The sequence below is a fragment of the Phocoena phocoena genome, chromosome 12 (assembly GCF_963924675.1).
Source record: "Phocoena phocoena chromosome 12, mPhoPho1.1, whole genome shotgun sequence".
NCBI lineage: Eukaryota > Metazoa > Chordata > Mammalia > Artiodactyla > Phocoenidae > Phocoena > Phocoena phocoena.
In genome coordinates, this window is record NC_089230.1 from 30,856,633 (window position 1) to 30,879,313 (window position 22,681).

At 36.6% G+C, this 22,681-nt stretch overlaps 1 protein-coding gene across 1 annotated transcript in view; it reads right to left on the minus strand.

Moving 5' to 3' along the window:
• Positions 1-655: 655 nt before the first annotated feature.
• ENPP3 (ectonucleotide pyrophosphatase/phosphodiesterase 3) overlaps positions 656-22,681 on the minus strand; it is a 64,383-nt gene continuing 42,357 nt past the window's right edge. Inside the window, exons 18-25 of the mRNA XM_065888463.1 lie at positions 22,299-22,477; positions 20,559-20,610; positions 18,804-18,958; positions 12,355-12,490; positions 9,746-9,823; positions 8,875-9,007; positions 6,906-7,062; positions 656-853 (exon numbers count right to left, since the gene is read on the minus strand). Coding sequence (XP_065744535.1) covers positions 683-853; positions 6,906-7,062; positions 8,875-9,007; positions 9,746-9,823; positions 12,355-12,490; positions 18,804-18,958; positions 20,559-20,610; positions 22,299-22,477 — 1,061 coding nt within the window. The 3' untranslated portion in view covers positions 656-682. The remainder of the gene's footprint in view (positions 854-6,905; positions 7,063-8,874; positions 9,008-9,745; positions 9,824-12,354; positions 12,491-18,803; positions 18,959-20,558; positions 20,611-22,298; positions 22,478-22,681) is intronic.

Consider the following 22,681-nt stretch of genomic DNA (forward strand, 5'->3'; position numbering starts at 1 on the left):
AAATTTTATTATCCAACACTTAAAGAGAAGTTTTGCCAGCCCCTGAAAAATGATAGTATACTATACATGCTATTCTACCACTTCTCTTCATTGAACAATAGTCATACAGTCAATATGTAGATCAACTTCTTTCTTTATAGTAGTGGAATCGCATCCCATTGATTGCTTAAATAAACTCCATAATTTGCTCAACAAGTCTTTTAGGTTACCTTCTGGTCTTCGTAAAAGATGATATTTTCATGCATTTCTGCAAAGTATATCTGTTGACACCACTTTTACAAATGAAATTACTGAATAAAGGTAATGTGTACTTTTTATTTTAATAAATATTGCCTGATTGCCAAGTATAAAAAGTTTTATAACAAAACTGATGTAGAACTGATTCAAAAGGGAGACCTACTTCTCCTACTCTCCCTTCTATTTAGATAATGCTGGGAAGAAAAATATAGCCCAGGATTATAAGTGAGATAATAAATATAATAAGCAAGGAACAACATAGCACAATCTCTGGCAAAACTGTACAACTTTAAAATAATATATTTTTATTGAAATGAAGAAGAGAAGAGAATAATGAAAATTATACAACATGGCTTTTAGAGGAGTCAAGGAAAAATAGAAAACTTTTACATTCTTCAGCAGAAAAAATCATTTACAGTTTGCCAAAGTTGTCTTATATATTAAGTTAAATAATGGTTTCAAATGTGGGCAAATATGTCTTTAGTTGCAAAATTTCAGAGACAGTCTGTAATTTTTCCTGATAAAAGTCAAGCCCAGTAAGAAGTTCCACATCACGGACCCGGGCAACATGTGCGTTGAATCTTTCTTCAATCCAAAGAGCTTCTGGTTTATTTTCCTGAAAAAGAAAAACAAAAGACTATTTTCCCTGGGGCATGATTTTTCATTAACAGAAAGATCTTTTATAACTTAGAAGTTGTCCTTTTTCCTGTGTTTTTTTGGTTGTTGTTGTTGCTTTTTTTTTGTTTGTTTGTTTGCGGTACTCGGGCCTCTGACTGTTGTGGCCTCTCCCGTTGCGGAGCACAGGCTCCGGACGCGCAGGCTCAGCGGCCATGGCTCACGGGCCCAGCGCCACCAGGGAAGCCCACAGCCATTTTAATATTCACTTCAGATACAATTTTTTTAAAAAAATGAGACATTAAAGATGAAGTTAAGTCCCCACATTCCTCTACTCAGAGTTAATCGTTATCATGAGTCAGTGTGAATCCAGTTTGTGTTTTTACACTTTTACTGTACATCAGTATACAATATATAGCATTGATTTATGTTTTCAAATTTATAGAAATCATGTAAGTGGCATTCTATAATTACTTTTTCATTCAATATTATGTTTGTAATCTATTCATAATGAAATATCTAGATCTAGTTAAGTCTTTTGTTTTTAGCTATGGTTTGTGGTAGCACAGTTTATTTTTTTATTGCCATATTGCTAGTATTTTTGGCATTATAAATAATAGTGTCATGATAAATTACCACATGGCTTCTGTGTTCAAGAACATGAGTTTCTAGGATATAGAAGTGGAATTGCTGGGTCATAGAGTACATGTAACTTTAACTTCACCAGATATTAAACCTAGCACTCCTCAAAGTGTTTATACCAATTTATAGTTCCATTGGCAATGGAGGATAATCCCCATTTCCCCACATCCTTACCAAACCATGATGTGAAATAGTGCTTTATCCCTGTTTAAGTGTTATTACCCTGAGTTATATTGAGTATCTTTTCAGATATTTCTTGGCCATTTGACTTTCAATAGGTTTTTAACTACATATAAAAAACAGTATAGTTTAAAACAGTATAATAAATAGTATAGTAAAAAAATGTTTTATACTATATACACTGTATATATAAAGGTTAGTGCAATAATTTAGAGCCATGGATTTCTGTGAAATTCCTTATTCTTTATTTATTAATTTCCTGACATTCATATGATATTGCTAAATTTCCAGTTAAATTTTTTAAAAGTAAGAAAGTTTACAAGTTTGTTTAATTAGATGAGTCTGCTTAAATGACTTTCAGTTGACTTCAGCATACTGGTTCACTTGTTTTTTAAATATGCAAGATTAAAATAGGCAGCTACTATTTGAGCCAGAGGAAGTATAAGACGAAACCACTGTTTTGAACCTCTGAAGTATTTCTCCATGTGAGATTCATGAGGTGAGTTATTATTTTTTAAAATAAATATGTGATGTACTAATATTAACTCATATTTCTAATGGGAATCCAATTCAGTCTTTTTTTCTTGCTTGCACTATTTCACATTTTAGTAACATTTAATAGTTTTGATGACGTTTTTCATAAAGTTTCCCCCCCATGGCTTTTATAACTCTATTTTCTCCCAGCTTATTTGGTATCCATCTAACTGAATGTTTAGGGAATACCTGACAGTCTTCGCTTTTTTAAAACTGCAATGAAATGATCTTAATGATCTTAAATGAAATGAAATGTACTTAAATGATCTTAAGTACAACATAATTATAACTAGGCAGGGGTGATACTCAAGCTATTCCATATCAGATAGTTCACCAGCACCAACCAATCTGAACAGAAGCCAGCTGTAGACAGCTGTTCTAGCTGTACCACTGCATCCCAAGAGAATAAAAGCCTTGTGTATATCAAGTTTTTATGAGCCATATTTAAATATATGCTTTTAGATATATATATATAAAATTTGTTGGTTGATTACATATGTACTAGACCTGTTACATAAATAGAAGTATTGTATACACCTAAAATACAACTCAATTTGTTAGTTTTTTGAGGCAATACCAGTTTCAGTATTTTTCTTCCCTAACCACCTCCTTAATCTCTTCCTTATTCACTTACAGTCTCGTTATCACTGCCATCACACTGACAAAACCATTTTGTCAAGGATGACCTAACAGTAGAATTTTTGTAGACCTTTCACTTAGCTATTACCCCAAGCTTCTAAAAGTTCCTTCTTTGTCTTCCATAGCTCTGCTTACTTGTTTGATGACACCTTCTGTTTCCTCAGCTGACTTTAGTTTTTTCTATCCTGGAAGAATAGACATTTTCCTCCATCTGATCTTTGGATCTCTTCTCTCTATTTTCTCCCCTTCAGAAATTTTATTTCACTCCCGTGATTTAATACCAAATCTATCTCTACAGTTCTGTTCTCTTCCAAGTTCCATACCTGTATTGTCTACCCCTAATTCTATTTACAGTACAACCGTGTACCCCCAATTGCATTTCCAATATATACTAAGTTACAATAACGATAGTCACTTGGAGTTATGGCAGCATTCTCATTTATCTGACAGGAATTCAGCCATACAAAGTTGAGGGGAAAAAAAGAAAAAGGAGGAGGAAAGAAATGATGGAAGAACAAAGGAAGACGGAAAATATATAAGGAAATAAGAATCTAGTTCGCTACATCAAGTGTGAGGTGGAATCGTGAATCTACCATTTCTACAACTGGCATCTGTTCCCTTAAACATTTTATAGTGCGAGTACCTTCCCCCCACTCAGTGATTAGAATATTTAAAAGTGCAGAATGTTCATACAACATGACGCTTAAAGAAAGCCTATTTCATTGGGTGCTTAAAGCACAATTACCTCTTCTAATGCTGGTGGAAATGTTGGCTGAATTGCACTTATTAGGGTACAGCTTGTGTATGTACAGTACTTCGTGGGTGATTTGATTCTGGGTGATTTTATCTGTAAACAATTTCACTTTATGTTGACTTTAGAATGTAATTGCTTAATAAAATGTGATTTCTTTATAATGGCTACCATTTGCTTACTATGTATTTAGAATTCTTAGGGGTTTATATGAAATATTTAATTTTCAAAACAACATCATGAGGGGGTGAGTTTTTTATACATTTGAAGAAAGTGACACTCAGTTGTTTACCCAAAGAGGCCAAATCAGTAACTGAACCCAGATATCCAACTCCAAAACTCATGCATTTGCGTTCTATTCTATACTGCTTCTCACATACCCTCCTAGATATGCAACTAGTTTCTTATTTATTTATTTATTTTGCGGTACGTAGGCCTCTCACTGTTGTGGCCTCTCACTGCGGAGCACAGGCTCCGGACGCGCAGGCTCAGCGGCCATGGCTCACGGGCCCAGCCGCTCCGCGGCATGTGGGATCTTCCCGGACCGGGGCACGAAGCCGTGTCCCCCGCATCGGCAGGTGGACTCTCAACCACTGCGCCACCAGGGGAGCCCTCAACTAGTTTCTTAATCGGAAGACCACCAACAGCAAATGTATCCTTCCCAAAACAACTGATTGTCTTATATATTTCCTGGCCAATCACACCTAAATTTTCAGTCACCTTTGGCTCTATCCTCACTTCCCTCCCTATATCTAATTGACAGTCACATCTTACTAAGGTCACAATCTCTCTTATAATTATAGCTTGGTTTAAGTTTGTTTCATACTCATCATATTATGCCTCATTGTTATCTTTATAGATATCATAGTCTGATTACTATACTGCCAATTCCTTAAAATTTTGGAATATGTCCAATTTATTAGTGATCATGTCTTATTCAATAGAGATGATGCCCTGTTAATTTTGAGATCATCTCCACATTGGATGTTCAGGGAAAGCTTCATATCATTTGTACTTTACCTTGAGGTGTAGGTGGAATTTTTAGCAGATGGAAAAGAAGGACATTCTAGAAGAGACAAGAGCGTGGGCAAGCACATGGAGGTAGGGAAAATCAAGGGGTGTTCAAGTAATTTCAAGAACCTCAGTTCGCCTGGAACTTAGGTCTGCAAAGTCAACTGAGGGTAAATGGTGAAGAGCCTTAAGTACAGGCTGGGAGATTTTTGTTTGTTTATTTTTGTAGTTTTATTCAGGGTAGATAGACAATCAAATGGATGAGAAAGGACGTCGTCATGAAAAATTAATTTTAAGATGAGCGACTTGATAGTGAAATACAGAGGTGAAGGAGAGGAGGACAGGAGACAGTAAAACTACTTAAAATTCATTTTCAAAAGTCCTGATAGAAGACAATAAGGGCCTAGACCAGGGATAGCGAATCATTTCTTCTTTTCGCACCCATTCTAACCAATCCAAAATGGCTATCTAGAACCTCTATGATAAAGAACTATTTATTCCTGATTCAGTGGAAAGGAGCACCACACCCTATCAGTCACCAAAGTCTGCCACTGGAAGATGAAGTGAAGAATGATGGCTTCCCCTTGTCTCGACTAAATAAACTTCTGACAGGACAAATAGGAAGAGATTCAACTACACAACATCTCCTGATAGCTTCTTGTTTGGAAACTCTTCCTCATTCTAGGACTATGAGTGACACACTGCTTAGCCTCTAAACTTTGCCATCCATCTTGAGTCACTGAAAGCAACCATTCAACACTCAAGTCCAAATCCTATCTTCAAGACTCAAGCCTTCCTTACCAGAAAGTATTTTTCTTTTGAAATCCTACTACATTTTATCTGTCCCTCTTTGTGCCACTTATTTTTCTTTCTTTTATTTTACTAGGCTTCTAAGTGATAGACTATGAGCCTTTTCTGCTAGAATTCACGTCTGATTTATCTGTGTATTGCCCATAGCACACAGTACGATGAAGGCAGTTATGTGTTGAACAGATGAAAGAATAGAGATGAATCCCAACCTGGCTTAGAACCTAAGCTTTAACTTCCATCTCTACTAGCTCATGGGATTTTCCATGTGAACACCCATTTCTACAAACCAGATGTACCTACACTTAATTATCCTACCTACCTGCCAAAACAGTTCTCATTCCTAACCTCCCTCTTTTTTTTCCCCTAATTACCTGCATTTAAAATCTCTGATTCAGCTTTGAGTCTCCCTTTTCCTTTGATTCTTGCATCCAGCCAGTTGCCAAGTCCCTCCCTTCTTCATTTCCTCCACAGAAGAGTCTTCCTAATCCTTTCAATCTGTTCAAATTCTGCCCATTCTTCAGGGCTCAGCCCTACTCCCACCTCAATTTATGTAACCTTTATTTGTTATTCCAGCCAAAAGTGTTTTGAATTTGAAACACTAAATACTTACAACAGTGTTTGACAATGAATCCCAACTTTGTAATGTCTCTTACTTCTAATTTTTAAAATAATTCTTATATGATCGACTGGCCCATTTATGTGTCTGTATCTCATTTATATATCAAAGTTATATATGAACTCCTTGAGGGCAGAGACAATGTATTCTTCCTTGGTGCATTCTAAAAAGCTTCTATCGTGATAATGTTTACTTAATAGGTATTCAATATATTAGCTGAATGACTTCAGTAAAACCCAATTACCAGAATACATATGTTTTTCTAGAAAGAACATATATGAAGTTGAAGTAACTATTTACATATAATTTGCTTTGATCCAAAAGGTTTTGAGGTGGCCTAATTCATGATGTTAAAAAAGGAATGTTATTCGAGCTAACTTATTTTGTAAATACATATATGTATTTAGGTAAATATATATACACATATATATACATACTATATATATATGTATTTTCAGACCTCATGTTTCAAGTCGATGGAATTTTTATATTTACATATTCATTTAAGAAACATTAATTTAGTGCCAACTTTGGGACAGAACCTTAAGGTTTGCATTCAGAATAAAAAGCCTAATAAGATACAACCCCTTTCCTTATTAGTGAATGTGAATAAAATACATCTAAATAAAATATATGACATGCATATATAAACACATGTTCATGTAAGCATATACATGTTTAAATTGATATTAATTACATAGAGATCAACAGTCTAAGGAAAAGTTCAAAACTGAGGTCATATTTACTACAACTCTAACCCACGAAACACCTAAAAAGTATACTGTAGTCAGAGCCACTTTTATGAAACCCCAGATGAGCTCTGACTAATCATTTTCTCAGGGCCCAGGGCCTCTCCAGGAGCATACTCACGGGACAGCTCTCCACGTTGGTAGGTCGGTGAGGGATGACAAAGGGTAAGACGTCCAACCACCCAGTGCAGGCGTTGGGGGTTTGGCTCGTATTTTTACAACTGGTCAAGACCACGAAGTAGTGTGTTGGGATGGGAACACGGGTGTTGACTACATATCTAAAAACATAATTGAAAAGATTTGATGTTATTATACTTTTGCTTCTGAAGATTAGAAATGTCTTTTTATATTTTTAAAGAAATGTCAAAGTAAAATTATAGTAAAAGAAAGTAAATAAATAGAAAATACAAAATCTTACCACACATTTTTAAACCTTAATGAGTCTGAATCAAGATTATAGAAGTCCAAGCCTGGTCATTTTAACATCATGGGAAAATATTAAAATACAATGAAAAGCAGAGCATGGTATTCTGCCTCCTAGCTTTGTTGACTTATACATCACAGTGACGTGTCCTAATAGAGTAGGGGCTGGAAATGAAGGAGCTGGGATTTCAATTGTAGCTGCGCACTTCTACTAGTCGTTTGGATGTGTACTAATCCTCTAATAGTCTATGACTTTCTAACTTTCCTCAACTTTAACACGGAGGTTTTCTTATGCTACCAACTTCGCAGCATAGACAGGGACAAATCCATACAACTGATACGACAGTCCTTTAGTCTCAGATAACAAACATGAAAGTGCTTTTAAAAGTTTCAAATGCAAAGTAAAGGTAAGCTATTAGTGTGAGTCCACTAAAAGGAAAATGAACTGGTATAAGTAGTAATGTATTACTGTGATTTAGAATCAGAGCTAGACTGTCTGGGTTCTGGCTTTACTACTTAGCTGTGGAACTTAGACAAGTTAGTTAACCTCTCTGTGCCTCAGTTTCCTTTTCTAAATGGGAACTAATGGAATCTAACATGTGGATGTTTTTCAGATTAAATGAAGTATCTGTAAATTCTTAGAAGCATACCTAGCATGGAGTAAAGTGCTATCAAATTGTTTGCTAGGATTATTAAATGGTGAAAGACAGGGTCAATAAACACTGAAATAAGGACAAGGCAAACAAAATTTAAGGCCACACACTTAGTGATGACGAATGTTATCTTATCAGAAGGTATGAGTATAAATCATTGCTTTACATAATCTAGGCTTAGTACAAGAGTTCAGCACTGTCCATTTTGATAATAAAGAGAAATCATGGATGACACTTCTAAAACTCTCTATTCCTGTGTGCTGAGTTCAAAAGTAATTCTTAGCAACGTGTATGACCAGGTTTAGTCCAAAGATGTACAGTTTAGTAGGACTAGTTTTCTATAGGAAGCCTACACTATCTCCTGGGAGATACTTTTATGAATCATCCACTATCCAAAATATTGGGCAGTATTTTGTTTTTGGGTTTTTTTTGCGGTACGCGGGCCTCTCACTGTTGTGGCCTCTCCCGTTGCGGAGCACAGGCTCCGGACGCGCAGGCTCAGCGGCCATGGCTCACGGGCCCAGCCGCTCCGCGGCACGTGGGATCTTCCCGGACCGGGGCACGAACCCGCGTCCCTTGCATCGGCAGGCGGACGCTCAACCACTGCGCCACCAGGGAAGCCCTGGGCAGTATTTTGAATAGTCACTTCTTGATTTTTTTTATTTATTGCTGAACTGCTTCTCTATTTACTGATAGCACAGTGAGTCTTCCCTACCTCCTTAACCTTGACAAAACCACGTCTTCCCTTTCACATTAGTTTAGAAATTTTCCAAATAAAATTTTTTCTAAACTATTCCTGGACATTTTTTTCTTTGCCTATTAGTTTAAATCTTTGCCATATAAAATTTTTGCTAAATATTTAGATAGACTAGTTGAAAATAGTCAACAGTTGCATCTCTATATAAATATGTTATGTAATGTTTAGAAGGCTGAGCTTTAATTTTAAATATTGAGGTTTCCCCTTATGATACCCTATTGCCAAATCAAAAGTCCATTTTGTTTCAAATTACTTACTCTGTAATTTCATCTGGAGCATCAAAATGACCATCGTAATTATAATCAAATATTGGTCCACTAACCACATTGACTCCATTTCTTTCCATGGCATGTTTTACAAGAAGAACACTATGGAAGTAATTCCACATTGCTAAAAATAAAAGAATAAAGGGTTAAAAATGTCTGCCTGTATTGAACATGGAAATATTTTCTATTATAAACAGGTACATTTAAATAGCATCCAATTCTGCTTTAATACTTGTCAGTGGTCATTGAGTAATACTGCAAAGTAGTCTATGCAACAAAAATAAACAGCCACATCCATGATAGCTTTTTGTTGCTGATGTAGTTACAGTCTCGAAATTACAGTTAAATATGTCTCCAAATGCCTCCCTAGGGCTGAGTTGCTTTGGAGACTGTATTAAAAAATGGTCAGAACACATACACTGCCTTATTAATTGTGACTCTAGGGACAAACACTTTTCATTTACTTATGGTGAGTATCAGTAGAATTTTATTTTGTGGTTAGCTCTTTACAGTAAAATTAGGATTAAAAAATTATCAAAATTCTAGCAACAAGTCACCCAAAGTTGAAGTAAGTTAAAAAGAATTTACGTTAGACATCCTTCCTGTTTCCATATTTAAAACATTAGAACAGGGACTTCCCTGGAGGTCCAGTGGCTAATACACCATGCTTCCACTGCAGGGGGCACGGGTTCAATCCCTGGTCGGGGAACTAATATCCCACATGCCACAAGGTGCGGCCAAAAAAAAAATTAGAACAAAATGGCTGATAACAGAAACAAATTGCAATAAAAGATGTGTTTAGTTTAGAAGTTCAAAGAGTCACTTGGGTATTTTAAGATTCATAATCTAAGTATATACTTACTTTTGAATGCGTCATACATAGGGACCAAATTACTTGTAATTAAAGCATCATATTGACTATCAGAAGTTCTATTGTTTGCTGCAAAACAAATGAATTTTATTAAATCTAGCTATAAGAGAAAGTATGACATTCCACATAGTAGGCCCATTAGTATAACATACTAATGTAAATTTATTAACACACAAAACACAGAGATACAAAGCACTCTCCAGTGGAAGTCATCAATAATGCAGGCAGTTTTATGCATTTGATTGATAACTATAGTGGGCTGGTGACCCTCAAGAAGGTAGGTCCACGTCCTAACTCCCCATTGCCTCTGAATGTGATAGGTAGGAAAATAGTGTCTTTGCAGATGTAATTAAAAGTTCAAGATGAGATTATCCTGGATTTAGGGTGGGTTCTAAATCCAGTGACTGGTGTCCTACAAGGAGAAGGAGGATTGAGAAGAGGAGAGACTCAGGGGAGAAAGCTATGCGAAGATGGAGGCAGAGACTGGAGTGATGCAGCTACAAGCCAAGCAACACCTAGAACCCCCAGATGCTGGAAGAGGTAAAGAAGGATTCTACCCTAGATTCTCTCTTGCAAAGGGAGCATGGCCCTGTCAACACCCTGATTTCAGACTTCTGGCCTCTAGAACTTTGAGAGAATAAACCTCTGTTGTTTTAAGCCACCAAGTTTGTGGGTAATTTGTTACAGCAGTCTCTAGAAAACAAATATAATACCGATAGGAAAGCATCATTATTGAATATACATAAAATAATAATGCTATGGGCTTCCCTGGTGGCGCAGTGGTTGGGGGTCCGCCTGCCGATGCAGGGGACGCAGGTTCATGCCCCGGTCCAGGAGGATCCCACATGACACGGAGCGGCTGGGCTCGTGGGCCATGGCTGCTGGGCCTGCACGTCCGGAGCCTGTGCTCTGCAACGGGAGAGGCTGCAACAGTGCGAGGCCCGCGTACCGCAAAAATAATAATAATAATAATAATGATGATGATGCTATGATAAATAACTCTTCCAAAGTAAAATTTTCTTAAGAAAGTGGGTTTTAACTCAGTGAAGACTGCTGACAGCACCACAAATGGTTGGCTTTGAAGACACATGGACTTGCCATCTAGAGGAGTGTGTGCTGAGCCTGTGTGCTCTGGAACTAGACTGCCCGGGTTGGAATCCCAGCTCCACTGCCCGCCAGCTGACCCACTTGGGCAAAGCGCTATGTCCCTCTGTACTTCATTTGTCTCATGGCATCTCTCTCACTGAAATATTGTGAGGATTTAAACTGCTGCAAGCCTATGAATGTTTATTATAATGTTTTTTACATTTAAACTACTCTTGGCTACCTTAACTAATACCCAAATGAAAGGTCAATGTATGGGAACCAAAAGGCAAGGAGAAGCAAGATTTTTTGTCTTTTTCTTTAAGATTTCACATGCTACTCACGGTCCTCAGATCCTCTACAAGCCTTTTCTACTTGTTAAACTAAACTTTGAAAGTTGTAAAGTCAATGAACATAACATTATCTTCTTTTCAGGAAACATAAGAATCTGCTTATAATGGAAATGCTAACAATTTGTAATGGAGAGTTAGAAGGTGGTTTCATTCAATCCTTAATATTTTTTGAGACAAGCTGTTTAGTTTTTCATTTCATTTCCTTGTCAAGACAAACATTTATAAACCAACCAATATCTTAGGGCTTAACAGATACAATTTTATAATGCCAATTTAACATTTTTTATTAATAAAATGTTGCAACTATTTAAGGTTTATCCTAGGGTTTACATAAATTTGGTGGCGCTCTAATTGTCTCTAGATATTGTAACAAGATATATCAGTTTATTATCCTAATTCTCTGTTAGGAATTTTACATTGATGTGCTATTTGCTTTCACTAGGCCTTTTTTTCCCCACTATAAATCTCAGAACCTCTAAATTATAAATCTCTAAATTGACCTCTTTGGTCATGGCTTCCAGAAAAATGAAGCCAAATATCTGGAGAAAACCCATTCTCAGAAGCTGAAATTGTTGAAAATCTCATGAGTAAATCAAGGAAATTACAATCCCTGCTGAACAGAGAAGAGATTTGGGTTTTAGAAAAATCACACTGGCTTTTTTCCGTTCCCGAGAGAGAAGCTTCCTGAAAAAATATTTCAAGTTTATTCAGCTGCTTAATCCCCATAAAGCTGTTGGATATACAGCCTGAGCGAGAGGCCCCAATTCCAGCCTGATTTGTCTTCACAGGCACAGCGGCATTCTCAATGCAAGCCTTAGCTTGGCCAGTTACCAGAAAAAAAAAAAAAAAAAAAAAAGTGTTTTTTTAGACGCTTGTGTCCCTCTCCAAAGAATCTTCAGTTTTAAAATTAAACTTAAACCTGCCGAACTCTCTGAACATCTGGGCCAGATTAGAGCTGATGTGTGGTTCCCAGTGCAAAATTTATTAGTCTTTATTATAGCTGTTGCACTTCTCCAGGCCAGTCCACAATCACTGGAAGCCTCCTGGGCAGCTAGTTCAGCCCAAGCAGGTAGTTTTGGTGGGGAGCATATGTTTAGGGCACATGCCCACATCCAGCTGATGAGGGCTTTCTAAGCTGCTGCTCTAAAAAAGAGTTATACAAACCAGGAGGATAGAGGAAGCCGTGGGTGATATTCTTGTCTGCTAAAGAGAAGGAACAATTTTGGCTCTCAGAAGGAGCAATCCTGACATCAGCCCGCAGACAGTCTGGGACAGTGGGAGGAAGAGGCGATGTGTCTCCCTGTTGAAAGAGAGAAAAGAAAAAAAAAAAAATGACGCCCACATTGTGGCTCACCCATCGCCTTACTTGGTTTGTAACTTCCCTAGAATGTTTTTCATTTAACCTTTTCTTATTTTGTTAGTGAATCAGGTCTACACAAGCAATGGAAATGGATGTCTTCAGCAATGTTTTCTTCTGTGGTTCCCTTCTGGTTAGGGACACGGGAAGGGCAAATCAAATACACCTTGGAAAGGAATATTTGCAGGTTAAAACCTGAATTGAGTGCAGAGGGATAATGGGAGCTACTGCTAAAAACCCAAATCTATTTCAGGCTCTAACTTTAGGTGGTGATATATACTGTGTTTGCAAATAAAAATTGAAAATAAAATATAAACTATTTTTAAAATACAGATATGACTTAAGGATAATATTCTTCAGTTGAGCAAGAACTTCTAATTAACCTAAGATTAACTCAAAGAAGCTGTAGTTGTATAAATTTACTTATTTGGGGACTTTAATAAATTTGTAGCTATGCTTTATTCACCTTGAAATATAGGAATATATTTTTATAATTTTCTTTGCAACTTTAAAGACTAATACAATAATTTATTTACTAGCAGGCATCTATAAATGTGCTGCCTAAGTACTTAAGGTAATACAGTATTACATAATCATATTTTGATGAGCATACAATTATGAGTATGTAAACATTTTGCTATTCATTTAATTTTTTCAGAAATTTTGATTTATATGCCCTCTACTGCCCACAACATATATATTTCTTTAAAAATTATTTTATAATTTATAAAAAAGAAGATTAAATTAAATTAGAATGTTCTTCCTCTATTCACTATATTGTGCTAAAAGCAAAAATTAGCTATGGTGTCTAAAACATATGTGGTAATTATTTTATAATATGTGCACACAGCAAATCATCACACTGTACACGTTGTAAACTTACACAATGTTATATGTCAATTATATCTCAATAAAGCTGGGGAAAAGTAAATAAATAAAATGTACAAGATCAATTCACAAAGGAAAAGGCAGCACACACTGTGTGCTACATTCATAGGCAGGAGAGCTCCGTGATGAGATACAGGACAGGAAGGAGATGAAGATGAGGGGAAACACAAGCAGAGGATGTACGCCTAACATGCTGTAACACTCCGGATGGAAAACACTATACAGCAGTGGAGTAAATTTCTCAACTTGATTGTACACAAACATTTACCTCTGCTCCCCTCTGAAATTCCATTAAAAGAACAGTAATGATGAAGACACATAAGAGATGATAAGAAATTTTCAGAAACTGGAAGTCAGATAAGCATATGTGTTTACTACTGTAACCTTGACTTGGTAAACCAGTAAACACTGATAACAAAGAGCCTCTGGTTGGGAAAAGCCCAAAGAAACTGATTCCTTCTGTAGAACACCAGAAGCATAGAACTTGGAGTCTTCTAAAGACAGGGAATGTATGTAAAGTTGGAAAGAAGAGGATAGGTTGAAAGTCTGTAAAAGAGGCCAGACAGAAGCTTTACTCACTGAGGAGGTTGATCCAAAGAGACAACCAGACTAAAGGACACAAGGCACCCTGGAAAGCAGGTGAAAGCAATGGAATTAAATTTTAAAATCTATGCACTGAATGGTAAGATTCCCTCCAGTCTCATCACGCCCGTGTATGTTGGTTCACATGAGAAGTGTCCTTTCTTTGAAAAACAAACCAGCCTGAAAAGAAAACTAGATACAATTGGGAGTCCCCAACAAAATGTCTGGCTCTCCTCCTGATTAACCTGTAATGAAGCCTATCAGCTGGCAAGCTCAGCCCTGTAGCTTAGTGCCTCACCCTTAAATTATGAGCTGACAGCCAAGGACCACCAGATATGCATTGGGGTTGGGGAGAGGAACCAAGAAGAAAAAGAGACAATACAGACAGCAGAAGAAAACTCACTTCTCACAGAGATGAGAGTATGTACGGTATCCATAGAGAAAGAGCAGAAAGCATTTAAAAAGGAAAGAGATAACAGAAAGAGCTCTTGGGATTTAAAAATATGACAGCAGAAATAAAATTTTCAATAAGCTCTAGAAGATGAAATTGCAGATATTTCTCAAAAAGTGAAGTAAAGACAAGAGATGGAAAAAAGGAAGGCACATATAAACACATTAGAAGTCTAATGTCCTATTAATTTTGAAGAAAAACTGTTTCTAAAATTCTAAAGCTAAGCCCTCAATTAAGCATATAGATAGAATAAAAACACTTTGAGATGCATAAAGTCTCCAATATGTATCTTCTCCTCTTCCTTTCTTAGGAAGCTCCTCAGTGATATAGTCACCAAAACAAGGAGTAGACCAAGAAATATGAAGATATTAGTATTAGATGCAGTGTACCCGCTCCCACCATTTATTTCATTCTCCTTCTGGTGCCGATACTAGAAAGCTAAAAACATTTGTTTATATTCTTTCAGAAACATATAGTGAACAATTCTGAATGACCAGGTTTCTTCACTTGGTGTAAAGGGGCACATAGAGACGATGCAAAGTGGGAGAACTAGGGAGATTGACAGCCAACCCAGTCAGCCCTATAGACACCCAGAATATTGTGAGTTGATGTTTTCCTGCCACACACCTTACCATTTTACTTCAAGAAATATGTAATATATGAATGCAGCCATTGATGCATTTTCCACAATATAAGGAAAGCGAAGTGCCTATATTCAATAGTTAAAATTATAAAAATCTTAAGGAGGGAAGTTTATTGTAATTTTAATGTGCCTGCAGCTATGGAAGTTGTGCTCAAACAATTCAGTTGGGCAAAATGTTTACTATTTTCTCAAAGTGGCATAGACTTTGGGTTGGGAGAAAAGGACCAGGATGTATTTAGTCAGAAAGTACTAAAAAATAGTTACACATTTTCTGCTAACTGAAAATCTTAGATGTGTTTCTTATATATCAAACTTGAACCCCCAAATATAAATACATCAAGACTGGGAAAGACAGGATATGGCCTCCTTTATAAAGGTGAGATCATGCAGTAGGCAGCTCTCTAGAAGGATGGAGGGGAGGTATAGTCACATCATTTCTGAATCTTGGGCTCTTGAGAAAAGGCATAGTGAACTACCACCTTACTACCCCACCACTCCCCTACAGAAACACACACACACACACATACACACACACACACACACACACACACACACACACACAAATAGTTTCATCCTTCCATCTGTTCAGAGTTCCTTAGAGTTTTTTAAGCCAGGGGATAGAAAGTCAGGAAAACAATAAATAGAATTCAGACACTCAGATGAAATCTGAACTCTAGTTCTCAAAATTCTTCAAGGGAAGTAGATGATAAGCACAGACAGGAAAGTGAGATACTTTCATTTCTAGTCTGGCATGGAGACAAAATAGAACTTAAACAAGGGATAAAACTATTTTTATTGAAGTTATATAGACTCTCCTTATCTGTAGACTGAATGTCAAAGATAAAACATATTTATTTGAAGATTGGATAATTGTGATCTTGCCTTATGGTAAGGATAATTATACACGTTTAAATTATTTTTCTGGTTGTGATTTTTTTCTATAGGGAAAAATATTTCTTATAGTTCAAAAAACAAAAAAAACCTTTTGCAATACACAATAATGTTCCTAGTTTTTAAAGATTCACAAAACACATTTGGGTCATAATTTACATTATCAGTGCTAACAAGCTTTAGAAACAAAAAAGACTTTGTAAAAATTTAGTTATGGGAGATTTTTCAAAGTGTACTAGATTTTCTTCTCTGAAAAAGCCCTTCGACTTCATATTCAATTTCTGAATTAGATATGCTAAATAATTGTAATTCTTGCTATTATTTTTAATTTTCCACCTAACAACATAAAAAACAATTCTCATCTTCCTACTGAGGAGGGCCAGAAGCAAAACCCTTATAAAGTCTGATCAACCTTAATGGTTTTGAAGTAACTGCTGTAGGACCATGATCTCAAATCACAGCTACTTCCCCCAAACTCTTCTGAGATAATAACAACAACAACAATTAGAAAACCCACCAAAACCACAGAAAAACAAAAGTTCCATAAAACTTAAAGACACAAGCCAATTGGATCCATGCTCCAAAAAGTGCTTATTTAAAGTCTGATTTTTCAGACACAGAGCTGATTTACAACATTTCTCTGTGAATCTCAAAACATCCTTGTATGTAATTTTCTTGAACCACGACATACTAAGAGAGCAATTTCTGAATTAGAAAGCAGAAAATTGCTAGAATTCCATCCTCTCACATGGAAGGAGAAATACACAAGTAGTTCTGTGGGATCCTGAAAGGACAGGAACTTTGGGTAACAAAGAAGCTAGTTTTAAAACAATAACAAAAAAAAGAATTGTACTAAACTCTTAGTCTGAGACCACTTGAAATCTCTCTGCCTTTGGTTTCCGTTAAAGCTCATATAAATTCAGGAATGCAAGACAGCAGGAGAAAGTATTAAACACATAAACATTCCCCTTAACTCCACATAATCCCTGGTACCTGGACTTTCCAAAATAGAGAATTGAATAATAAAACTGGCCTTGAATATACTGCCGCTCTCAAAATCAAAAACAAAATAGAAATCATTTTAAGGAATAAATAACTTCCTATTATTGTTTCATAGTACGCTTCATAGCATGTTGAAGAAAATCACAGACAACTGAACACTGTGCATATTAAGAAAGTGATGTTGTCATTAACCATACATATGAACTCAGGTAACTTTGTAAAATATTTGCTCACGTTGGAAAACAACATTAGTGCTCTCCTACCACTGACCACAATTAAACCATTGTCAGCGGGAGAGTTGACTTTCAGAACACATAAAGCCATAATTAGTAGTGGGAAAATATGCTTATTCCAGAAATCTTGAATTGGAACAAGAAGAGTAAATGAACTGGATACAACCAATCATTTCCTTTCCATAAAAAGAGATGGAAGATCTGTACCCTTAACAAGAACAGTAATAGGTAGGGGTTTGTCATCAGAATCTTTGTATATAAAATACTAAGATTTTTCTCTACAAAAACAGCTTCCTGATTATTTATTTACCCTTCTGGTTGGAAGTACTGCTTCATCTTTAGTTCTTTAAAAATAATGGTTGGGATTAATTTATCTGATGCATTCACTCAATAACCATTTACTGGGCAGCGGTATTGTGCCGGGGAATACGTTAAATAAAACCATTCCTGCCATGAAGGAGTGTTTGGGCTGATTTTTGGCAGACTTTGATTTTTGCTTTAATTTACATTTCCCTGATTGCTAATAAGTTTCAACTGCTTGGTTCATATCCTTTGCCCATTTATTAACTAAGATGCTTGCCATTCTCTTGTTTATTGGTAGAAATTTACTAGCTATTCCGGATCCTAATTAGTATTCTGTATACTCATCACTTGTTTCTTACATGCAGTGCAAATATATTGTCCCACCCATAACTTCATTTTTTTGGTCACACATTAATGTTAATGTAGTAAATTAATCAGTTTCCTCTATGTAAGTTTTGTTTTTGTTGTTGTTCTGTGTCCTAAGAAATCCTTGTCTATCCTGAGGTCATAAAGATATACACAAAGGAAAATATGGATTTGCTTCACATTTAGGTCTATAAATTCACCGTTAATTTAATTTTGTATGTGGTGTGAAGTAGGGATCTAATATTTCTTTTTCTTATGGTAGCCAATTGTCCCGGTGACATTAATTGAAAAGGAGTTTGCCAGATAGTGAAAGAGGTAAGAGGATTTAAACAATTGGATTCTCAACCTCAATCTGCAGAGACCTGTAACATAGGACACCTATACATGTAAGTCTAGTCTGGCTTCTTAGAGTACTAGATCCTTTAGGGAAGGATTACCTCTATTCACATTGTATTTACTGTGCCTACCATGGTACACAGCAGATAGTATAGTATTTTAAAGTAATCAAATAAATAACAAAACCCTTTATAACTTAGTTACCATCACCTTTTAGGTGCACCCACCATATACTTGGGAAATACCAAATGAAATGTGTGCCTCTGTACTTCCTGTTGCTTCTCTTTGAAATCTTTTTTTCTACCTGCCATACCAATTAACCAATTGGCCTATAAACACTCTGCTTTCTCCAGGCAAAACACAATGTATTCCTCTTTTGCACCCATGTAGCACCTACAAGTACTTGTAAGTAAAACCTGGGACATTGTCTTATCAATACAAGCCACAGGTCCATTGAGCTCCCTTTGGGATCTCTACTGCAAATCAAAATTCAACTTTTAGTATAGTAAAGAACTACAATTTCTTTCCAGCCTGCGTGAATCAATGGACACAGGAACTTACCGGTTTAGGGACTGTATATGAACTCCAAAGGGGCATCCTGCTAGTTTTGTCAAATCCACTGACGTATTCCCTGTGATAAAGAAGACAGAGTTCCTTGTTCTTCTGTATAACCCTGGGCCTTCCAAATGGCAAATTTAGTTTCCCTGTTGTTTTTACTAAAATAAAAATAACATAAAATTAAAATGTTTGTGAAAATTAGCAAATGTTTCTATGTATAGTAACTACCCATCTCTGATGGAGTATTATTTTCCAGGTACTCTGATAACTATTTTACATATTTAACCTCTTTTAAGTCTTACAACGACCCTATGAGGTAGGTGTTATTATTCCATTCTATAAATTATAAAACTAAGGCTTATATAAATTACTTAGCTAAACAGCTAACAGTTCACAAGACATATCCAAAGAGATAAAACTTTAAAATCAAAAGCACATACTTTATAACAAAGATGACTTACTTTCGTAATTGTCCTAGGAAAGAAGTTGGAATTTTATTAAAAGTATGCCTACTGTATTTATTCATTTTTAATTATCTGCCATTAGTCTAAATTCCACCAATTACTGATGGTTAAAAAATGTGCAGGGTATTCATGCCATGGAATAACACTCAGTAGATTATAAGAAGATTGTCAAAACAGCCAACGTATTTACTGAACTGTTACTGTGTGCCAGGCACCATTCTAAGTACACACGTATGTTAACTCATTTAGTCTTCGTAACAACTCTAAAAGTAGGTATTTCCATTTTACAATGATGAAACAGGCCTAGAGAGCTCAATACAAGAATACTTGAAAGATAACAGGTTGATTGTAGTTAATAACACAGTATTGCACATTTGAAAGTCACTAAGGGAGTAAATCTTAAAAATCCTCATCACAAGAAAAAGAAAGTTTTTATAACTATGTATGGGACAGACATTAACTAGACTTATTGTGGTGGTCATTTTGCAATATATACAAATATTGAATCATTATATTGTACACTTGAAACTAATAAAATGTTATACATCAATTATACTTCAGTTAAAATTATTTTTAAGTAAAAAAATAAAAGGGATAACAGGTAATAATAATATTGCTCCAGAGCAGGCACTGTTCTACATTCTTTCCATGGGTTAGCTCTTTTTTTAAATTTTTATTTTATGTCAGAGCATAGTTGATTAACAATGTTGTGTTAGTTTCAGGTGTACAGCAAAGTGATTCAGTTATACATATATTCATGCATTTATTCTTTTTCAAATTCTTTTCCCATTTAGGTTATTACAGAATATTGAGTAGCATTCCCTGTGCTATACAGTAGGTTCTTATTGGTTATCTATTTTAAATATAGCAGTGTGTACATGTCAAGGATTAACTCTTTCAATCTTTTCAACTACGTGAGGTGAGTACCATTACTATAGAAGAGACTGAGGCACAGAGAGGTTAAGTAATTTGGCCCAGGTTACACAGAGGGGAAGAAGCAGACATAGGACTTAAACCCAGGCAGTTTGTCTCTTCACATCTAAAAAAGTGAATAGGGAACTGTAGACAACGCACCACCATTTCAAGGAATTGTTGAGTGCTTGAGACCATCATAACTATTCCATGCTGCTACTGTTGTTATTAGATCTGGGGCATTTTTCCCTCTTGTGTATTGGCAAGAAAATCTTTATGTTCAAAAGAACCTGTAAGCTTATTTTGGAGAACCTCCAAAAGGCAATATGGTATTCTGTTAGGTCTAAACATCGAAGACTTAACGTGCTTTCTATTGACCTACTTTCAGCTTGGGTGAGATTTAGCATTTGATTCACGCGTTCAAGGTCAGCATTCTGCAAGATAACATGGGAGATGGGGAGAAAGTGAATCATAGTAACAACACATGTTTTAAAAGGTGATCAAGATTATTTCTGCAGTAGTCACGTGAATGTTTTACTACGGAACAAAAAAGCCAGACTAACTTGAGTTTAAATTCCAGTTCTGCCACTACCTCAGAAATATAGAGACATTGCTACTCCCAGGAATACATTTTTTTGTGTGGGAGTCTGCAAAGATGTAATTGATGATGGGGCAGATCATTCTGACCGTAGCTGGAATCAATTACTAAGCTGGGATGACAACATCCCAGGGTTTCTCAAGCTTTAATATACACACACACACACACACACACACACACACACACACACACGAAACTCCCTTGAGAGTCTTGCTGAAATGTACATTCTGATTCAGTGTGAGCCCAAGCTCGGGGGGCCTGAGATTCTGCATCTCCAATGAGCTTGCAAGTGATGCAGATGCTGATCCTGGGACCACACTGAGCAGGAAGGGACCTTCCTTACAAAGAAGAACTTGGGGTTTGCAGTCACATAGACCGAGCTTCTGTGACACTGGACAATTTACCTAACTTTTCGGAGCCCTCTTTATCTCTAAAGTGGGGAAGAAAACACCCACTTTATAATATTTATTATTATTACTTTAAATAGTGGTTCCATTGAGGTTATCTGGAGCGGTAGGAAACCCACACATTTACTCTGATTTTCAGGATGGATTTGATTTTTACTGGGAAGTTTAGACTTTTGCCCCTTTAAATCTTTTTTGGTTGGTAATTTACTTATGCATTTATTTCTGTGATATGATGTTATTTTGAGGATCAGAGAATGGAAAGCCTTCCCTGACCCCTGGCTCTAAGAATTCTTACCTGAGGCAGCTGGTGTTTATTTAGCTTTACAGCCACCCTTGGGACTTGGCATCAAATGCACCTCGACATTAGTTTTAGTTTGATGGAGTCCCGATAGTGGGCTCCAATTCCATTCCGATATCCCAGCCCCACCCATGTGCTTTAATTCTCACAGCGGGGCTTGGTCCTTGCATTCTGAGCTCCTGTTCTGATTGCTTGCCTTTGGGAGACGCCTCTTAGCACTGGAATCTCACCTGGTTGAGAGTCTCCTGGGATCTGAAATCCTGCTGCTGAACTCAGCTGGGCATCTGATCCACTAAAAAGACCTTCCCAATGCTGACTGTCTGTCAGGCAGCCTCCAAGCGTCCTCTCATCAAAGGGTTCTTCACTACTACCCAGAAGAATACCTCCCACTTGAAATGCTAGGCTTCCGGCTGAGCAGACTCCACAGCACCTACCCTAGTGGGTGTGTCAGATGCCAGATCTCAGTCCCTGCCCCCACGGGCTATTTCTGCTCTGAAATAACCGAGTATGACCGTCTGATTCTTAAGCTGTAAGAAAGATGGTTTATGAGGGAAATCAAAGAGATTCCACTGTTTTGAACGATTACGGACAGTTAGCTCACCGTGGATTAACAATTGCCAAATAGTGCTTTCCAGCTTACAAAACATATTCACATACTTAATCTTACAATGTACCTCTCATTTCCAGATAAGGTTCAGAGAAACCACATATTCTCTTAGTAAATATCTGAGCTAGAACACAAACCTGGTTGTTAGCTACTCTGGTTATAGATGAGTTTGCCCCTTTACATTCTTATGGATACATGAAGTTATTACTTACACTTTGTAGCTCCGGGCATGAACATCCTAGAGTATCTGTGGGCAATGGAACAGTAAAGCCACAAACAGAAAACTTTGACACTTCTTCTGCATGAGATGGTTCATAAAAAGGCGCCTTCAGAAGATAGTTTAAACTACCATGGGTACCATTGTTTGGTGCTGGTTGAATGCGTAGAAGATCTGTTTAAAAATTAAATTCAAAGTAGTTTTAAATTAGAAGGCAACAACATCTATGCAGGAGATGGGAGAAAACAAACACTTAGTGTTCACTTCCTTTAGCAAATTCTGCTGCATTCACCACTCAGTTTAGCAGCTTCCCCCTCCCCTCCCAATTTCCATACCTAGTCTTTCTAGAAAATAGGAACAGTTGCTGTAAATGAGCCA